General features: G+C 41.1%; 1 protein-coding gene across 9 annotated transcripts in view; it reads right to left on the bottom strand.

Moving 5' to 3' along the window:
• Nucleotides 1–14,439, bottom strand: part of LOC104927648 (muscleblind-like protein 1) — a 65,588-nt gene that overhangs the window by 37,422 nt on the left and 13,727 nt on the right. For all 9 annotated transcript variants that reach the window (XM_027279980.1, XM_027279979.1, XM_027279982.1 and 6 more), the window contains exon 2: nt 7,288–8,315. In XM_027279980.1, coding sequence (XP_027135781.1) covers nt 7,288–7,461 — 174 coding nt within the window. In that variant the 5' untranslated portion in view covers nt 7,462–8,315. The remainder of the gene's footprint in view (nt 1–7,287; nt 8,316–14,439) is intronic.

The following is a 14,439-nucleotide window of genomic DNA, read 5'->3' as shown; positions in this document are numbered from 1 at the left end:
CTTTGACAACTGTGACTTTTGCTGTTTTGGTCAAAAAGCCTGAAACAGCTTCAATTTGGTCAGCTGTCCCATTTCCCAATTCAGTCTTCATAAGACACCGTTACGCTTCTCACTGTAGGTCTGTATAGTGGACTGAGTGAGAACACCCCTGGAGCATAAGGTAAGTTTGTCTTCAGTCAACAGTCAGGCGTCTCAACATTTCAACACTCCAGCTATAAAGAGTGTTTGGTCTTTGTTTGTTGAACTTTTTAAATTCTGGCAGTCAGACACTTCGTCTAACAGTGAGGCAATCAAAGTCAATCAAACCAATGGCGCTCTATCAAACACATTGTTTATTACAGTAGCTGTTTGATTTACTGGCTCTATACAAAGAGGTAGAATCTAAACCTTATGATTGTACAATTACCATAAAAAGTTAATACTCAACAGTACGAACATTATAATTTACAGAAACATAAGGCAACATTTAACTACTGACAGATTGCTGAGAATGTGACTTACTCTATTTACTACCGTTTGCTTACATTTAAACACCAGATTGGACGCTAAAAGTCAAAATACTGAATTCAGCGTAAACCCTTTTGTGCCAAACAGATTTCTCCAACACATAAAGAACGCATGTGAGGTCCAAACCAAAAGCCTTTAACAGCTTCTCATATTACATCCCAAAACCCTAGATTTCAACCAACAGACCTTTTTCACAGCAGCCATTTTGATATGAAATAGTAAGTAGGGTCAACGCAGGTTTTTCCAGCGTTACTAATTAAGGTTATGTTCCATTTATTGCAGCAGAGACTTTCCAGTGAGCCAACATGCACCACAGCAGCACCCTGTCCTGAATGGAACGGACCCTTAGTATTATTGGCAACACCTGTGTTTACCTACTATGTCATCAAAATGGCTACTGTGAACAAGGTCTATTGAATAACATTTGCCTCCCCCCCCAAACATGTAAGATTAACTATGGCGGCTGTGAAAGTCAAACAAATCTAGAGCCAGTGTTTGATTTGTGCATTACGGTTCAACATGATGGACTCGCTCCTGGGCTCATTCTAAGGTAACGAAAACACAACAATTCTTATTTTCAGGCTATTATATACCAATAAAAACATACTTAAGGATAATATACTCTTTTTTTTTGCCACATGCTGCCAATAAATCTTGGACCGCAATGGACCTTTAAGGCTACATTCACACCGCAAGCCTTAACGCTTAATTCTGATTTATGGGCGGTATCAGATTTCAGTGTGAACAGGTCACAGCCATGAACTTACCCACATGCACACAAAAAAATAATAACACACACACAGTACACTGCCGTAGGAAAGTAAACATGGAGACCACTGAAGACAATGTGTATGGTTGACTTCTGGTTACTTATGATACTTTACTGCATGGCTGCTACTTGTGGAGTGGTGTCAGCCCTAAGAACTGTCCCTCCGCTATGAGTGTCTGTCTTCCATGTTAGTGTTCAACGAGTGACTCCTGCCAGCCCACAATTGCGAGGGATTTGAATCTACAGTGACATAAAAGTCACACAAATTCGGATATGACTGCTCACACTGAGATCACATTACAAAAAGTCAAACTTCACAGTCGTAAAAAAACAGATCTGAGTCACATATGAGTAAAGAAATCTGCAGTTCATTCACTAAAAGTTGGAGTAGTTTCAGCTTTTTATCTCTCCCTCGTTTCTTTAACTTCAACAAGATACATGTGCGGTGGAAATGTTCCTTGATTGTGACCTCCAACATAAAAGTACCATGGGATTTTTTCTATTATTGTTCATCACATGATCAAATGAAGTCCAAATTCTAACAAGCTCATAAATTCAATGAAAAATACACAAAACACTGTGGGAGGATGGAAATATTACATTTCTCCACTGTGAACACTACAAATTAAATTACAGTATAATGACCCTCAGTGCAGGATAATCTCAACATTAGAGTTGTACGCAGCAAAACTACTGAAGAGAATTAGGTGAAGGTTAAAGTTTGGGTAAGGGTTTGTTAAATGGTAGATAAAAAGATATCTAACCCACATTACAAATCCTTTCTACAACATTTTGAATGTCAACATCTATTGTATTCTCTTCATAATAATTTTGCAGTAGGAACATTTTTTGATATCACTTAACATAATACTACTTTAATACAATTCTCAGCAGAATATTGTGGGCTCTTGATAATGGTCACTGAGGTTGAAAACCGGTCAAGTTTTCATTCCTATTCTTAATCTGAAGAATTGAAATAAATGATCTAAACCATGGCTCTGCAATATATTTCTCATTTAAACCTCCTACTTTAAAATAGGAGAGTGAGATGATGTAAACGTATCCAGAAGTGCATTTAGTTACAGAGCATTTCCCTGAGGAACATGTAATGTTGTTTTCTTTGAAACAAAGTAAATAAGTAAACTGGTAAATCCTGAGTGGGCTTGTTAGACTGTATGTTAACAACGAGTAACAATCTCGATTTAAAGGATTAAATATAATAAAGCTAAAAAAATAAAACAATATTTGTAGAAAGAAAAGTGTAATTAGTGCAACCACTCCCTGAAACTAAAGTCAAATCTCTCCGTGTATTCCTGATATAATATATTCCCAGTGGTACAAATTAGTAAACAAATGACAAAAAAACGAGCTTCAAACTTTAATGTACTATTTTGTTAACTTAGAGGCGTTTCACCCGCACTATAGACCACCAAGTCAGTATCTCTCAGTATCTAAGCAACTTTGGACATGTACAGTGGATTCCAATAATTGCGTGGTCATCAGTAGCTAGTCCATCCTACTGCTGTGGAGCTCCTGTGGCTCTTTGGCTCATTCTCACCTGTTTCCCGATGTAGTGTTTATTGTATTTAGTCAGCCTAAACACCCCCAGATTTGCTTTTTTATTTCCTTACAATAAAACCAGCTTTGTCTCCAGCTGCTAATAGTAACAAGCTGCTGAATTCCTGTAGCAGGAGCCAACAGGATAAGCAAATACCCCGTTTTTTTCTTTAATTATAGACAGTTGTCCAACAATCCAAAATTGGTTATTTGTCTGTGCCTTTGAGTTTTGTCTGAGCGCACCTTTACATGGCTAAAAATCACTGGAAAACATATACATGCACTACAACAATAGTTAGACCAATGCTGTCATTTTCTGGTGGTGGCGGTTTCTACTTGTTACTCTGCATGTACCTGGGGTGATTATTAATACACAGAAATTATGCTGTGTGACTGGTGAAGCAGTTGTTGTAATACTGCTGGGGTTTAGTTCATCTAATTGAACCCAGTCAATTGCCAAAATATCAAAATTTTTAACCAGTAATTCTTCCAATGCTAAATGAGTAAAAGTGAAATGACTTTAAAATTGTACTCAGACGGTTTTCACACATCTTTGTCAGGTCAGTTTGTCTTTATTGCTCCTGTGATTTCAGACTGAGAGGGTCACTCTCTGTAATATTGGCCAATCCTACAGAGTCTCTCCCTCTGACTCATTTCCTGTTCGCCTCTATCACTCCATCCTCTGTTAATGCCAGCCGTCTAATGGAACTTTCCACTACAGTCACAACTGACAAACACCTTTTTTTTATTTTTTTTTAGAGATAACACTGAATGACTGAATGAAGTTTATGAGAGAAAAGGAGAAAATGAAAATATCAACACTGCATACCGATCCCCCGGCAAGCCTGGCAACTGGCAAGAAACTGTGATAAAAAAATAAGAATAATAAAAAAAAAAAAGACACTGAACAAAGTGCATTTATTAAATCTGAGAAAGAAAGTGAATGATGGAAAAAGCAAGGGAGAGCCACTCATATGTCTTTCTATTCCTCCAGTGACAGGCCCTCCCTTTCTTTGCCGGCCTGCATTTCAAAAAAGGAATGAAGGGCGGGTGGAATGCCAAATTGTTCGTGAGTGCAAAGCCACGTGTACCAACATCCATCCACTTACTCCCCCCCTTTTTTTTTTCTTCCTCACATCCTCCTGCCTGTCCTTCCCTATCCTCTTGCTCCCCTCTCTCCATGCCTAGCTGTGTGTTATGAATTCATCTGCAGATAAAGCAGATCTATCATTCTGTCATGGAGGCAGGGAAGGGAGGTAGACTGTGGAATGCCCTGGCACTGAGAGCAGGGAAGGGCTCTGAGCACAGTGCTACGCTTCCCCGCACATTCCCTGCTGTGCCTGCTCTCGCCCTCTCCGGCTCAGCCTCCCTCTCTGTTTTCATGATCCATGCGATTCCCCAGCAGCCCCCATTACCCATTCCTGTCTTACCTGTACCAGCCAAACCCACCCAAGCTATGGGTGTTCCAACCGAGCAGCCCAGCACTGTAATAACACAGTGCCTGGCTTAACAAGAAAACCCCCCTCTGCCAGTCATAAACCAAGGTAAGCTGTGGCCTGGACTGGCTTGACTGACTTCCAGCTCTGGTCTCCGGTTACACTGAATAACACCCTGCTTGCCAATCAGATAGAAGACAAATTACAGGACATGTGCACGACATGGTAGACAGAACACTAGAATCCAGAATCACTGTGCTCACTTGTGCCAAAATACCCAGATTGACTTGACTGATATCACTGTATCCGACACATTTCCAGCATCTGGAATAATGAGACAGCAGGCTCAGATGCCACAGTGTCCATAGAGGGGTTTTTTTGTGACATATTTTTGAGATTTATATTCAGCATATGTACATGCACATGTACTTGTCTTCACATACGATATACTGTATTACACAAGGCCAGTGTGTTTATTGTTGGCTCTCAGCTTGGCTCTCAGCCATGTCTCATGCTGCTGCAGCTGACCCTGAATTAAATGCATGAGCAGCTGTACATTCACTGAGTGTGCGAGTCCACAATGTGAACCGTGTTTCGACCTAATCGATAATGCGTTGCTTACAGCCTGTTAAAATGTTCTCTTTATTGCCTTATCTTCTCTTCTTCTGATAGAGTTTTTAGTTGAAGTGCGTTGACACTTCAGTTTGTTTCCTCGGAATGATGTTATCGAATGACTGATCTGTAAAAACATTCACTGACAACATTATTTTCATTTGTTTTATCTGTGATATCATCTTGCGGCAATTACAGCATGATTAATGACTTTATCGTCATTAGTTAAGGTTAGAGAGAGGGCCTTGGTCATAGGTTATACTCAAAAAGTCTTCAAGCATGAGACAGGAGGTATACTTTTTTTCAGTTCACCACTTTACCATGACATTTTTTACAGACGCTCATATTCCCCAGAGGATGAATTGCAACAACCATAGCAATCCAGTAATTTGTCATCCAGCTCCAACATCAGGTAAAAAATTGAATTTGTCCAATATTTTGATTTATGACCTGCAAAGATTATTGATATTCAATCTCGGCTGTACTTTGTGGTTTAGGTCTTATTAGTCAACATTTGCATGCTAACACAGACTATGACAACATTATCCGACATAAACATCCTCACAAGCTGCAAGCATGGCTGTGGAATCATAGTCTTGTTGAAAACTTAATTACTATGCCAAGATTATGATCGCTGACAATGTTCTGTCCCCGTCCAGGATGTGCCTACATTGTTGTAGAGTAATATATAAACTGAGTTTGTAGGAGACATGGTTGGTTTGACACACAACATAACAAAATGACTGTTGACACAAAAATCAAATTCACTTTGAATTATTGTTAAAGCCTTGGCTCATGCACTTTGGTTACAGTCTACTGACACTAAAGACGTTCTAATTGGCTTTTGGGCATCAGGTAAACATTTCTTGCCACAAAGTCCTGTAATGACCTCCTTAATATGTTGATATATATTTTTCTTTCCTATCAGAACTTCTTGACCCAGTCCAATTTATTTTTCTCTCTATTTTTTCTTCTTATTCCTCTCTCCTCTTTGATTTTTCTTCCCCCTGTCTCTCAGAGAGAGATGGGGGAGCTGCATAGTGGGAGTGTGTTGTCCCAGTGCCAGGGCAAAAATAGACAGTAAATTACAGAGCCTTCTGAGAACACCCCACTGTGCTGCATGACCTCAAAATAACACACAGACATACACTCGCACACTCACATACAAACATGATATACACAGTGTGCTGCCCTACTTCTATATTTCCCATTCAGCCTGTTGATGTGACGATCACACAGAAACTTTCGCAGTGTGCCAGCTGACAGTCCGACAGTCCTGCACTAAAGTTTTGTGCCAGTGAAGGAAAGTCTGAGTCGGATTCACAGATGTTAATGTGATTACTGCCTCATCTCAGCTTACCGAGACACACACACACACACACACACACACACATGCTCTAAAAAGTATTTATCCCCATGTCATGGCTACACCTCAAGAAACAATATCTCATTTTGCTGCAAAATCACTGCTGTTTGCTTCCAACTTGGTACAGACAGTTCTTCAGAATGAAAAAGTCTGTCCGGGAAATCACAATGCTGAATGCAAATTCGACCGCATCCTGCGTGACCTTGCAATTCAGTCCACTCACTTCAACTTTCTCCTGCAGATTCGACCAATAGATGAAGTTCCATCATTCATCGCATTCCCCTGAGCAAAAAGCTGAACCATACATCCCCAAACTCCATATTTCATGTACCTCCTTGTGAAGATTTACCAATAAAAAAACACTATTACTACATTCCCTGATGTTCTGCACAAAAGCAGGGGGTTTTGCAGCGAATGCAAACCAAAGTCATCGACTGACAAACACTTTTCTAGCCCGAAACTCACTCAGAGATCAGCAGAAACGTGTGGACAACAGACAAGACAAATCACCCTGACAGAGGCTGCTGCATCCAGATGTACTGAAAGTGCTGAAAGAATGAATGTAAGTTAAGATGAAATATGCGTAGTTAGTGGTAATGTCAGAGCAGTAACGTATAAATCAGAGCGATTTGTCATGCCTGTTGGCAAACTGTGTATGTGTGTGTGTGTGTCAGTGGCGGAGGAAATATTCATCATTTACTTAAGTAAAAGTTCTGATACCACACTGTGAAAATACGTCAATATAAGTAAACGTACTGCATCCAAAAGTTACTTAAGTATAAAACTAACTGTGTAGAAAATTGGTTAATTTTACTTTCTCTATATAATATTGGGTAGTTGAATCTACAGCAATTCATCATCATATCATAAATAAATCACTAAAAACTATTTTTGCAATTTTCACTTGCTCCTCTGCACAAACTTCATCTTCTCTTTAGGTCAAACAAGTTCTGGCATCCCTGAAACCCCCAAGTAAGACTTAGGAGAAAGAGAAGACAAGGCAGTGATGAATGAACATCACAGGTGTTTGTCACACTCACCTTGAGTGAATCAAAACAGGCAATGACCCTGCCGTTTTCCACCTGACAGCTCTTGGCAGGGTGGGCGAACTTGCATTCGCTGTCCGGTCGTGAACACGTTCCTCTCTGGAATTCCCGACAAACCTCCAACGTCAGCCACTTTGTGTCCCGGATCGGTGTCACGTTTACCGCCATTTCGAACCAGGCAGGAGGGGTCGATTGAGAGGAATGGGTATCCGGGAAATGCAATTATGTGCGCGTCTGTATGTTTCTAACGACACTGGGACGAATGATGAGAAAGAATAGGTAAAGGACATGGGAAACGGACGGTTTTAAGAAGTTTTGTCTCCGGGGTCTGATTCAGAGGTAAAGCCTGTGAGGCTTTGGGACTCGCCTACCACCTGCGGCCCATCCTAAGAGTCTGTTTGTGGCTGTAATAGGAATCCTTCACAGCCTGTCACCCAGGGCCTGGGCTGGTGACGGCCACAGAGGTTTGCTTTGTAATCTCTCTCTCTTTCGTTCGTTCGCTCTCTCTCAAACACACACGGCAGTCCTCTCTATCACCTCGCTCCTCGGCTGAACTGTCAGATGAGACGAATGGCAAAACACATTATCGATCAAGTTGGCCCATGATGAAAAGATGCAGGGCTGGAGGAGAGGAGGAAGGAGAAGGAGGAGGAGGAGGAGGAGGAGGAGGAGAAGGCTGCGGTGGAGGGGACAGCAGAGAGACAATCTCCTTCCGCTCAAAGCAGCCGTTAAAAGCTGTCTGTCTTCAGTATCAGGCTCTGTCTGCAGAGGAGGGAGGAGTGGTTGACTTGCACAGAGGAGGGCTTAGTGGCATGGATGGAGAGAGGTCTGCCTGTCAGACAGAGCAGGAGATGGAGGGGGGTGGTGTCAGTGGTGTGGAGACTGGCTCAGTGAATGGGGTTGGCAGTCCTGGGGCTCCTGGTGTGACTGGCAACTCCAGCAGACATGGACAGGCACAGAGGCAGAGGTGGCTTCAGTAGAGCCAAACAGCCAAAGGGGTCATCGAAAGAAGGCACTTCTCTCTGTGGAGAAGGAGGGAAGAGTGTCAGTGGAGCCAGGATTAACACACACACACACACACACACACACACACACACACACACACGCATACTGAGGTTAAAACACTTAGGCACACATTTGCATTCGTACGCACAGCTTCATTCGAACATGTCTCACAGCCGTTCTCTTGCACATCCTCTCTCACTGTAGCCCTCACAGAGACTGCCAGGCTCTCAGCTGGAAAAATCAAATCAAAGCCATACCGCTAACAGTAAAGCTCACGCATTCGAGCGCAGACAATCTATTTCAAAGGAAGACAGTGATGAAGAGAGAGAGAGAGAGAGATCAAGAGACAGAGAAAAAATAAATAAAGCCAGAAGAGTTCTATGTATGCATCTCTGTCTTAAGATGCAACCATATTAATTGTGCGGAATGGAAAATAACGAAAATAAAACTATTCAAATAAACAATTTTGCAGAACAACTGCAATTGATCTTTTCTGGAAAAAAGGCAGTAACTTTTTTTTTTTTTTTTTTACAGCCATCAATAACAAATGAGCAAGTGTTTGAGTATCCAAGTATTGACTAGTCTGCCAATCCCTGGTGAGACTGAAAACGGCAAATCAGCCACGCTAGATGTTTCCAGCATCGCAGCTGGCAGGTAGCCAGGTAAGACAAGAGCGATAAGGACTAGTTGAGGTCAGTATTAGAGACAGAAAAAGAATGTGAGATATTTCCCTGCGTTTCTGTTGTTATGCACATTCCTGCATTCTCCTTAAATCCACTCATCCAAACACTTTGTGACCTTTTCTGCTCACATCCGGATGTTGAAAGAACAGACATCCCCCCAAAAACTCCTACAGCTGCTACACTTACAGTAAGTGTCCTCAAACCTACAGCCCACATGTGGTTACATCACTTCTCGATCCCCCACACTCAGATATGATTTCTATTTAAAGCAGACAGAAGTTTCTATGACTTTATTTAAAGCAAGCTCCCTAAATATGCAGGAATAGGTAACTTTACTTTTAAGAGTCAGCTCAGACGTGTATTCAGCCTTCTGGTGATCATGATTTTTGAGTCAAAAGCAGAACACTACGCTCTGTGTCTGCAGGGCTGCCTGCCTGTTGAAGTTATTTTTTTTTTGTTTTCGTGTGCTGGCGAAAAATAACAACACAAGAAAATGAAGTCACAAAGATAAACAGCAACAATGATGTGAAGAAAACAGTGTGTGGGAGAATCTTGCATTAAATGGGTACTGTTTGTTAACGTTGGATTTTCCCGGCAGCGAGTGAACACAACAAAATCAACTTAAAAAAAAAAAAAAAAAAAGTATGTGTAAAATAAAACCTGTTTCTCTGACCATAGATAGACGTCAAATACTGTGCTTGACTGGAATTTCTGGGAACTGAGAGAAATCATAAACTGAAACAGAAGATTAAGTTGAAACAGCTTAACTACTGTGTACCAGATGATAATTTACAGCGATGAATCATCACTAATACTGTAAAAAAAACATAACAAAAAAAACCTGTGGTTTAAAGAAAAAAAAGGCACAAATAAGGCAGAAAGTGAGAGAGGAAACGAGAAGAAAAAAACCCAAGTAAAAATACTCCCTTGGTCAAACATTGATTGCTTATGTGTCATGCTCTCTTCTCCTATTTGGGCCGGTCACATCTGCGGTGAACTACTTTTTCAGTCCAAAGCTGATATTTTAGGCATGTGCGTGTGTGTGTGTGTGTGTGTGTGTGCAGACAAGAGCGAGAGGCCAGGGCAGCCCACTGTATCTGGCAGGAAGACTGCGGTAAAGACAGAGAATACAGACAGGGCTACCATTACCAGTGCATTAAATATGGAGTGGCGAAATTAGTCTTCTGCATCGCCTATTCTTACTCACTTCCTGACCTCTCCTATAAATTTCTCTCTGTTGCAATGCGAAGTCCCAGATGTTAGGACAGTAGGTGGCATTTTCTAGCATGCAAATAAAAGCAGGAGGACACACATAATGCAAATGACCTCAAGAATTTTAAGCTTATAGTTAAAGGGAAATGGTGGTATTTTTTCAGCCTGGGGCTTATTATCATATTTGTGGTCCGTTCTGTTTGTGGGTCTTGCTAAAGGCTCGCACACAGGAGGTGTTTCAGCTGGATTTTTACATCTCATTTGCATCTGATGGAACTGCTTCCAATCAAATTTGCAGGATCTCTATCGGGGCCAACACTGATGTTATTAAGCAGCAGTGTGACTTAATCCATAATTAAATACAGTTTGTTTGTTAATGCCGATATAAAATGTACTGTATCCACTTTCATTTACATTCATTAAAGGGCATACTTGGAGTATTTTGAAGTGAGGTACTTATCCGTAGTTAGTGGTCAATTTGGAGAAGCAGAGCTCTGAACTGCTGTAGACATGGGCAGGAAAGAATTCAATATCAGTTTGAGTGTACACTATTAAGACTATTTTCTTTGGCGCTAACCGTGAAACCTCCATATTCCATATATAATAAGTCCAAATGTGCCGTGCACTGAATTACTCTGCAAACAGATCAGCTGTTTGGATCAGAGTTACAGCAGCGCAGCCAGGAAAACACAAACACGCACCATCTGTGAAATGTTTAGAAACGTTAGGTTTAATATGAGTTTGATCTCGCAGCTCGCTGACCCAAACCGCTCATGAAACAAAATGAGAAGAATCTTCTTAAAAATTAACATACATTAATTACGATCCAGTTAATTAATTCAGTACGCCTCCAAAAACCGACATAACTAACTGCATAATCATTTAGCACTTGCTGATGGAGGAGGTAAAACACCCCGCTCGGCCCCGTCTATAGGACTCCTTGCCCCATGTGTTTAGGCTGCATAGGAGGATTGCGTCTGGAGTTTGAGCCCTGAATGTCTTCTCAAAAACTCTTTTAGGATTTTACATAACTTCAGTTCAGAGTATTGAAGGCCACATTTACTTGGCATTGATGGGGATCCGTGATTTGTAGATTATTAAAGTCTGGAATGAAATCTCTGAAATTCAACTTTACTCCAACAAAAATAGGTTTTCAAATTAGTAATGCTATTCACATCAAATTCCTACCTTGCCTTTGTCACGTACCTCTCTTTCAATCGAATCAAATTAAATCAATTTTTAGGTGCTAAGAATAATGATTAGACATTTTCAACAACTGTTTTTTCGTGGTTTTAGAATATTGAAGAAAGTTGGAGCATTGTCCCAAACCATCCAATTTTTTATAACCCGGCAAGACGGGTCAGCTGACAAGAATGGCATCCAGCACATATGGATCAGCAGTGAGCTAACTTCACTCTCGCCATTGTTACGGACATTCAGAAAGCGCAATTCAGCTAAAGTAACTTTAAAGGAAAAGCAGCGTAAGCTTCAAAATTGTTTCCAAATAAACCAAAATCATAGAGAAATCATTATGTTCCCGAGTCTGTCCGAAAGTAAACACAGACATTAGGGTGACTGTGACTCAGGTGGTAGAGCTGCTGATGGTGTGACGTCAGTGTGTGTGTGTGTGTGTGTGTGTGTGTGTGTGTGTGTGTGTGTGTGTGTGTGTGGGAGAGCTTAATATCACTGTGAGTGCTTTGGATAGAAAGTGCTGTATCGCTCCTGAGCAGCAGGCACCTTGCATGGCAGCCATCAGCTGTGATCTGCATCTAAAGCAGACAGACCATGAATGAATTTTAGAAATAGGACCAACTCTTCTGTATGTTACATATTATTATTATTATTATTAAACTCAATACAGTAACACAAAACCCACCACTGAGCAGTGTAATAGGGCCTGTACATTGAATGTGTGTTTGAGGCAGAGAGGGAAAGTGAGAGAGAGAAAAACAAAACAAAACACTTACACATACTTGCACACATAAAGTACCAGTTTGGGGCCAGAGACATAGCTCATCATAGCTGTCGCATTGCTGTTTTAGAGGTCACAGGTCTAAGTAGAGAGGAAATACCCAGTAGCACTGAACTCTGGAATGCACCGACATAAGAGAATAAGAGAATACACTCTGTTTACAATGACTGCATGGATAAAAAAGGAAGCAAATAGCTGCAGAATGGACACATATCAGTTTTGACAAATTTACCCTAGATTCCTGAGGCAACGCCATGATATTTTTCTCACAGGCGTTGTGTTTTCTGTGGATTTCCGTACAGTACTTCTGTGATACATAATGCAAAAAAGACTATGAGAAAATGAGCATTAACATGAGATAAAGTAGATTTAATGAATGTGACTCCACCTTCATGTATTATTAGCCCTCGTTCCACATGGACGTACCTCGTGCCAAAAGTTTGAACGAAATTCTCATCAAACAAGTACATCTGATAACCCAGCGTGAGTGAGGCTCATTGCACGAGGCTCGTATCAAAATAGAGGATTAAAAAGAGGGGGTTACAAATATGAGGAATGACTCTGGCATTGAGGAAATATATAAATAAAGGAGTCATCAATAAGCATCTTAGCATGTGTGAATAATGCATGTGGCCATTTCCCGTAGCCAGAGGCAGGAGATATTATTACACCATCAGATCAACTAGCCAAGGTAATAAATTGGAGAGGAGAGGGAGGTGGAGAAGGCTGGGGATATTACACCCTCACCCAACCCAACCCAACCCCCCGATTTTCCAACTTCCCCCAAAAGACACGCACACACGTGCTTTACACACACACACACTTGTTTAAAAGCGCACATGAGCTAAACCTCAGCTACACGTTTTGTCTCACTCGTGTCAAACTTCAGCTGTTGATTTGTGGCGTGCACAAAGCAGAGTGTCACCGGGGGTATCTCCTCGTTTAAAGAAAGCCGCCTGATCCTGTGCTAATCCATTGGTGCCACTCGTTTGGCCGAACTCTGGATTATTTCATGGTTATGACAGCTCTCCAGGAAAAACACACCCGCTTAGCTTCCAGTGATACCACACCTCTCTGAACGAGTGACTGTTACAGTAAGCAACTACTGCATGCATGGTTAATGTGTGTTCATATTAGGGTACATGAACATTAACAAATGGTGGTGTTGGCAGCAAAAAAAAAAGTGAATTCTGCTCATCATTCTCTACAAAAAAATAATCAATCAAAACTAACGTGTGAGGCAGAGGTATATTTGGGTTGTCTTACTGATCAGAAGTATGTAAGAAGTATGTTTTTATTAGTGTATACTGACCTGGAAATAAGAATCAGTATGTGTGTGTTACCTTAGAATGAGCCTTTTATATCTACAGATATGGCAGGTCATCTTCCAAAGAGTCTGCCATCTTGCTATGTTTCTACGGTAGTCCAGAACATCCAACCTTCTTGCATTTTCTCTTTCACTTTAGGAAGGAGAGGGTGAAGCTTGCAACCAGCAACTACACAGCTATTTTCCACTAATATCCTGCACACTGGTAAATTCAGGAATTATTGGTTCAGGAACATTGTTTTGTCTATTTGTCCAACTTTCTCATTATTATTAAGCTTTTAAAAGTAAAGAAAAAAAAATAATAATAATCCATCCCGTCTTTTTGTCATTGAGGCTGTCAACAAATATTTTTCATGCCCGTTGATGAAATGAATACTGAGCTACGCATGTTGACAACAATGTGTCACGCTTCGGGCAAGCCACATGGAATTGAACTTTCTTTCATGGCAAGGCCTCTCGCACTGTTAACACAAGCCACATTCAGCCCTGCATCTGAGAGCGATGCAGAGCGAGACAGAGAAGGAATGAGGAGTGAACAGGGGCCAGAGATGGGAGCCATGTATTCACCTTGAATGACTTCCAGCAAAAGGGAAAAAAAGAAAATGAGAGAAGGTGAAGAAAGCAGAAAGCAGGGTTCGTCCATGTTTTGATTTCCTGTGGCTGACCTTTGAAACACAAAAGACAGAGAGCAATGGTCAAGGCTTGGTGGAAAGTGAAAGGAAACAATTTGCTTCGAAAGAAAAGTTCCCCCATGAGAGTCACAGTGTAAACTCTGATCTATTAAAGTGCCCTCAAACAGTCCTGTTTGTTTAGGCAGCAAGTTGACGGTTCAGACATTCCTTAAGTGCTTACAGATTCAGTGAAGGGCTTAGAATCTGCACAAATTTTCATGCCTTCTCCCGAAGGATGTTGGGAAATATGGTTGATTATTGCACCTTCTGAAAAGT

This window comes from Larimichthys crocea, chromosome VII (assembly GCF_000972845.2).
Source record: "Larimichthys crocea isolate SSNF chromosome VII, L_crocea_2.0, whole genome shotgun sequence".
Taxonomy (NCBI): Eukaryota; Metazoa; Chordata; class Actinopteri; family Sciaenidae; genus Larimichthys; species Larimichthys crocea.
Note: the sequence above shows the minus strand (reverse complement) of the source record. Positions and strands in the feature narration are given on the sequence as shown.